At 56.9% G+C, this 6,800-nt stretch overlaps 1 protein-coding gene across 1 annotated transcript in view; it reads right to left on the bottom strand.

The window, feature by feature from the left end:
* The window catches only part of FRMD8 (FERM domain containing 8), a 20,695-nt gene extending 17,943 nt beyond the window's left edge, over positions 1–2,752 (bottom strand). Inside the window, exons 1-3 of the mRNA XM_077759781.1 lie at positions 2,647–2,752; positions 2,254–2,338; positions 642–809 (exon numbers count right to left, since the gene is read on the bottom strand). Of these exons, the coding sequence (XP_077615907.1) occupies positions 642–809; positions 2,254–2,338 (253 nt within the window). The 5' untranslated portion in view covers positions 2,647–2,752. The remainder of the gene's footprint in view (positions 1–641; positions 810–2,253; positions 2,339–2,646) is intronic.
* Between the last annotated feature and the right edge of the window lie 4,048 nt (positions 2,753–6,800).

The following is a 6,800-nucleotide window of genomic DNA, read 5'->3' as shown; positions in this document are numbered from 1 at the left end:
CCCCGCCGCCCCCCCCTCCTGCTCCATCCCTGCCTTGGGATCTCAGCCTGAAAGGACTGGACACAGGTGGTCACGGACCAGAAAACAAGCCGATCTGGATGCCCCCATGCAGAACAGTCAGGTTCCCACTTGTCCTGCCCACCCCACCGCCGGGGGTGGCTGCTTCCTTGGCCCAACTTCCTCCCTGCCCCCCCCACCCCCCGGAAGCAGGATGCAGTTCGAAGAGGCTGGCTGAGGGGGTCCCGCCCAAGCTTCCAGTCCGATCTGGGTCCTACCAGTCACTGAACCCACCACTCCCAGCCTCACCTTCATCTGTAAGACAGCGCTGGGCCATGAGGATGGCCAGCTCAGGCTGTGGCATGGGCCACACGCTTCCCTCCCTGTCCCCCAGTCCTGTGCCTCCTCAGCCCCAGGTCCAGCACCAGCGAGGCTGAGGGCCAGGTTTGACCCCTCCTCTGCCACCAGCAGAGAGAACGTGGGGGCAGAGGAGCCAGCTGTCCTAAACGCGGGGGACAGCCCCAGGACATACATAGGTCCCGCCTTCTCCTGACGCCTGTGGCCAGAGGTTCCGGAAGCTGTCCCCTCCCTACTGGGCATCACCCTTCCGACCCTCCAGCCTGAGCTTGAGTGCCAAGCCTTACCCAGCAGAGGAGAGACAAGCCAGAGTGCGAAGGCCTCCAGGGCGATGTCCGGGAGCTGCAGGACCTCACGGACGGCCCGGTGCAGCTCGTGGGCAGTAAGCGAGGGCAGGTTCTCCACGGCCAGGGGCACCACCGTGTCATCTGCCAGGTACACCAGCACGTCAGCTGCTGCAGCAACGGAGATGGGCAGGGTCAGCCAGGCCTGCTACCTGGGCACAGATGCGCTGACCAGGAACCCTCTACCTGTCCCCCCCACATCCCTTAGAGTGCCTCTACCCTCTGGAGGCAGAGCCGCAGCATCCTCAAAGGACCCTGTGAAGAGTGCTGTTACAAGGCTTGAGACCCTCGAGCCACCCAGAAGCCCAGCAACTCTGGCCCAGGGACCAGCCCAGCCCCACCCTAACTCCCAAAGCTTCAAATCCCCACACACTCTCCTGGCAGCCCCAAGGACTCTGCTGGGCTTCGTCCTTGATGGAGAACATTCCACAGGTGAGGAATGAGAGCAGAGACAGGCCGAGCCCATCCTGAGATGATAGGAAGTCAGTGCATCAGGCGGGGAGAGAGGAGACCTGGCAACCCGCTGCTATCCTCAGGCAAGCAGCTGTCTCTCTCTGCCCCGGGCTAAGATAGAACAGGGGATTCCTAAGGCCACCCAGGGTAAAGCAAGTTCCAGGGCTCAGCTTCCATAGGATTCTTCAAGCCTCAGGACTCAATACCATGGCCTTTCAGGACAGTCTGACCAGGCCAGGAGCAATACAAGCTAAGAAGGTGTGTGTTCACTTGTGACAGCTGGTAGGATTCTTATTTGGAGCCTGGTGCCGAAGGGAGGCCCTTAGAGGAGGAGCCAGATTCAATCCCCGTCCCTGGAACTTCAGACAGTGAAGGACCACTGAGCTTGGAGGCCCATATACCAGGGCTCCAGTCCAGCCGGGGTCCTGACTGGCGGGCTGGCTCCAGCAGGTGTGAGTGTGACTCGCTTCATTAAAGCAGGGCTAACACCTCTCTCTCAAAGAGAGGCTGTGAATCCAGGGGGGCAAACCCTATGAAAGGCAAAGGCGTAGTTTATCGTCAACACACGTGAACGTGCATTTTGGATCTCTAGTCTGTGCTGCCCGTAACGGCTACTTTCTTGACAGACCATAAAATCATCTCCAGGAGGCTGTGATTCAGACTCACTTTTCAAGTAGGGAAAACAGAGTCAATGCAGGTTCCAGTACCCAGTGACTTAACCTCTCTAGGGCCCAATTTCCTTCCTTATAAAATGAAGATAATGATCCCTGCTTTTCAAACTGCTGTTTGTTAGAAAGAAATCAAAGTCAAGGTGTCACTTTCATCCTGAGATTTCACTTCAGTTTCACAGCTATGGAAGATAGGTTCATTTTACAAATGAAGAAAGGGAAATTCAAGAGCAGTGCCCAACTTGGCCAACAGCCTAGTGACAGAGCCCAGGTCCTCTGACTGTCTTCTGTCACTTTTTGTACCTCCACAGATCTTATTTGTTAATTAATAGATAAGATTCTCTTCAATGAAAGAGATGACAAGCCAGGGCCACTTCCCCAGGAGTGAAGCACAAGTTGGGTATGGGGAATAGGTGATGGGGACAGGGACCCACCTCGGGCTCCCACGGAGGACACGCTGCTTCGATGGGACCGCTCAGCGGGGCCCGGTTGCCCAGCATTATCTTCTGTCCCGTCCATCTACACAAGGAAAGAGAAAGAACGGCTACCGTGGGGTGGGGTGTCCAGGGATGAGGGGGTTGGGGAACCCTTCAAACTCTCATTGAGGAGGATCGGAGACCCGGGCTGATCTGCACAAGTGAACAGCGTTGGCTGGGGGCACTGCGGTGCAGACCAGCGCGTCTTCAGCCAACTCAAGCTCGAGGCTGGTGGTCAGGGTGGCGGTGGTCAGGTGTGGGGTCGAAGCTCGACTCGCCGGGATGCCCAGGCAGGGCACGGTGGCCCCCATCCCGGGCGGGGACCCGCGTAGGGCGTCGCCGCGCTCTCACCTCGCAGAGAGTCCGTGCCCGCCTCTTCAGCCCAGGCTCCTGGTCTAACTCCGACCCCCACTCCGCAGCTGGCTAGGACTCCGGCACCCGCTGGGGCTGCGCCTACCCGGGCGGCGACACGGAAGCTGGGGCGGAGGAAGCGCGACGCGCATGGCCCCGCCTCCCAACCCTCGGAGCCAATGGGAGTCCGGGACTGCGGCGCACGCGCCCTGCCTGGCGCCAGCGCGCTCCCGCCTGCTACGGGCCCGCGCCTCGAGTGTTTAGTTACGCCCCTGGCCACCAGGCGGCCGCCCTGGGAAACATCCGGGCCACCAACTGAAGTTACCGAGGGCAGTGCCCCCCACCCCTTCCACGGTCCTGCCCGCTGGCCTGTAACAAGGTGTAATGAAGGTTCAAGGAAATCAGGAATGGTGACCGAGCTATGGGCGCTCACCCCCTCGCCTGTAAAACGGAGATGCATCCTGGGACGTGTCTGGGATCCACACTGTTCTGGGTGCTGCGTAAAGGTGACTCAGGCAGCAGCCTGTACTGCTGTGGCTCCTCCTGGGCCCTGAGTGGTCATGGGCTCTTTGCTGTGGTCAGAAGACTGGGCCTTTGTCTGAACTCGGCCTGGGCAAGCGCCTTCTCCCCCAGGCCCCAGTTTCCAATCTATAAAGTGAAGAGATTGAACCCAATGGCCTCCTAGGATTCTCAAGGTTATATGCTAGAAACCCAAGCCAGACACACTTGATTTTCCAAGGCGCGGTCACATGAGCCCTCTCTATCTTAGACACACAGCCTGGAGGCTTTGAGCCGTTCCCAGGCTAGAAAGTGGCGTGGGTGAAGAGACAGGTGTGAAGCCATTATCCCAGGGTCACGTCACCAACATGCCCTGGCAACGCCAGCATGTGTGTGCCTAAGGTGTCACTCTCAGGGAGAAAAACAGGTCCATGGGGCACCTTCCTGAGCCAAAGGAACCAGCAATTGTTCTAGCCACAATGGGCTGGATGATCAGGGCTGGGGAGGGCAAGAGGAAGAGTGGACTCACCCTGCCCTGACTCCCCAGCATTGGAAGGCTGCCCATCTCCTAACCCGGCACCGATTTCCTTAGTATTTGAAACATCTCTTCACCTGCCCTCCAGGACCCACACTGTTGCACAGTTGGGCCCATTACAACGTGTCTTCCTTGCGTGAACTAAGGACTCCAGCAAGCTCAGATGTGAGCTGGAGAGAAGAGTACAGTAAGGACAAGCATCTGCCTCCAGGTTCTAAGTTCTGGGACCCTCAGACCAGGACACAATGGTTCGGTGGCCTCCCTAAACCAGCAGCAGCAAAGTGGGACCCAGTTCAGTGTGCTTGAGTGCTTACTGAGGGTGGGGTCTGGGCTAGGGCACTGCCCTGCCCTCAGGAAGCTTATGAAGCTCAGGAAGGTTGAATTAGGGACTGGAGGTAGAGAGGGAGAAGAAAGATGCCCGGAAGAAATGCATGTTTAAGACTACATAAGATGACAGAATTGCCTTAAGAGCTATCAGATGCTACAAGCAGGAAGAGAAGGGTTCTCGATTCCTGGGCCCTGCTGGGTGCCAGGCCCTCCCCTGTCTCCTCACGTCATCCTCATGGCTTGTAAGGGTAGAAGTAAGAGTAATAGTAGCTCGTTTGTGGAGCACGTACAATGTGAGAGAGAGAGAGACAGAGTGTGAATGGGGGAGGGACAGAGAGAGAGGGAGACAGAATCCAAAGCAGGCTCCAGGCTCTGAGCTGACAGCACAGAGCCCAACACAGGGCTCGAACTCATGAACCATGAGATCATGACCTGAGCCTAAGTCGGACGCTTAACCGACTGAGCCACTGAGGCCCCTCTCTTTTCCAAAGTCCTTTAATCCTTATACCACACTAGGAGGTGAGTAGTGTATCTCCATTTGTTGGTGAGAAAACAGTATCAGAACGTTTAAATAACAAAGCTGACGTCTGGCAGTTATGTGTGGAGGTGGTGAGGAGGAGGCAGGGAACCCGGGGCCTCTCCAGTAGGAAGAGGTGGGATGTGAACCCTGCCTCGGAGACCCTGTCTGCCCGTGAGAAAGTAATGGTGAGTGGGTGCTGCTTTGGCCACGATGGGAAAGGGGATGCGTGAGCGGGACTGATTCTTAGGCACCTGCTGGGGAACTAAGAGTTGCAATGAGATCTGGAGGGGCAGATGTCATTGGGACTTTACATCCTTTGGGGCCATTTGGAGATGGGGACAGAGAACTGGGGACCCAAGGGTGGCTGCAGGGCTGCCCACCAATGCTGCTCCCTCGCTTGTCCATTCATTCATACTTGCAACAAATATTTATTGCGTGTCTGCTCTGTGCTACACACTGTTCTAAGCCTTCGCGATAACATCAGTAAACAAACCTGCCGAGATCTCAGCCCAGACAGCCAGCATGTTAATTACGCCCTGCATCAGACGCCCGATGAGGAGGGTGGAAGAAAGGAGAGGTAGAGCCAGGAAAGGGGCACAGAATGCCGGGCAGGTGGCGTTTGAGTCCAGGCTAGTCCAGGCCAGCAGGGAGAAGGGACAGCCAGTGCCCAAGGCCTGGAGGCAGGAGCCCTTTTGAAGAAGAGAGGGAGGCCAGGGTGGCCGGGACGGAGGTCAAAAGAATGTGGGGCTGTGCTCTGAAGGCTTCTAGAGCCTGCGAAGGACTTTGGATGTGACTCTGCGCAAGAGGAGAGCTGTGAAGGGTGTGGAGCGAGGACAGACATGGTCTGACTTCTATTTCAACTGCATCGCTCTGGCTGCGAGGTGGAGAACAGACTGGAAGGGGGCAGGGGTGGAGGCGTGGAGGCCAGGCAGGAATCCAAGTGGAGGTGATGGCAACTTAGGCCCCAGGCAGTAGCAGTGGAGGAGGTGTGGAGGGGTGAGGCTTGGGAGGCGTTTTGAAGACAATACCAACACAATTTCCTTATGGAGTGTTGTTGAGCTGTGAGGGAAAGGGAGGGGGTCAAAGAGGACTCCAAAGGTGGGGACCCACATTTGGAGCCTTCACCGATTTCTGTGGCCAGTGGCGCCTGAGCACTGGATCTCTGTGCCCTTGAATGAGACCTCACCCCCGCCCCCCTGCCCGGCATACACAATCTGACAGAATATCTTGTGGCTGTCGACGGAAACATGTTACATGGGAACCCGTGTGCGCCCTGTTAGTGTCGGAGGCTCATCGTGTTCAGCACTTTCTGCCTGTGCCCTCAGCTCTGCCCTGATGCCCTGCACCACGTCCTGGCGCCCACATGCACCCGTGATGCACCCCCAGGTCTGCGGGGCTGCCACTGTGCTCCCGTGTCCCACTAATGGAGAAAGTCAATCACACGGCCCTGGCTGATGTCATGATCCTGAACGTGAACACCACCGCCCCAGAAACTCCCAAAGGACGTGGGAGGAAAGCACCTCAGGAAGCACGTGTCTTGCCACAGATCACTTCGCTGGTGGGGGCAGAGCTGGGACGACGCCACAGCCCCTGATGCCTCTGCTCGTGTCCCTCGGCCCCTCTAAGGCAGGGAGAGAAGGCAGAAGCAGGAAAAAGAAAAGTACCAGACGGGTGGGAGAAGCACAGGCATGAGCAATCATCTGATTCATTAAAAGATGCAACAAAATTGTCGATGATGTAAAATAGCATTTTCTTTTTTTTTTTAAAGGACCTAGAGGTTTTTTTTTTAAATGTTTTATTTATTTCTAGGCGAGAGAGAGAGACAGTGTGAGTAGGGAAGGGTCAGAGAGGGAGACACAGACTCTGAAACAGGCTCCAGGCTCTGAGCTGGCAGTCAGCACAGAGCCCGACGCGGGGCTCGAACCCACGAACCGGGAGATCATGACCTAAGATCATGACCTAAGCGAAAGTCGGACGCTTAACCGACTAAGCCACCCAGGCGCCCCTAAAATAGCATTTTCAAAACGACATCGAAGAGCGTGTTTAACCGCTCTCAGCTCGTAAAGAGCCAGCGGGCGAGGGGGTTACCTGCGCACCGTGTAGCATGTTTACTGTGCGGGCGGCAGAGAAGGGCGGCTGAAGGAGGCAGAGAGCAGGAGAAAGGCACTCGGGTCCCTGCCTTGTCAGTTTGGGTTATTGTCCAAAGAGAAATGGGCAGTCACCACCCTTGACCTGAGACCCACACCACCCTTTACACACTTGAACTCCCCAGCT

The sequence above is a fragment of the Crocuta crocuta genome, unplaced genomic scaffold, assembly GCF_008692635.1.
Source record: "Crocuta crocuta isolate KB4526 unplaced genomic scaffold, BGI_CrCroc_1.0 scaffold53, whole genome shotgun sequence".
NCBI classification, from domain to species: domain Eukaryota; kingdom Metazoa; phylum Chordata; class Mammalia; order Carnivora; family Hyaenidae; genus Crocuta; species Crocuta crocuta.
This window is presented reverse-complemented; position numbering and strand designations above follow the sequence as displayed.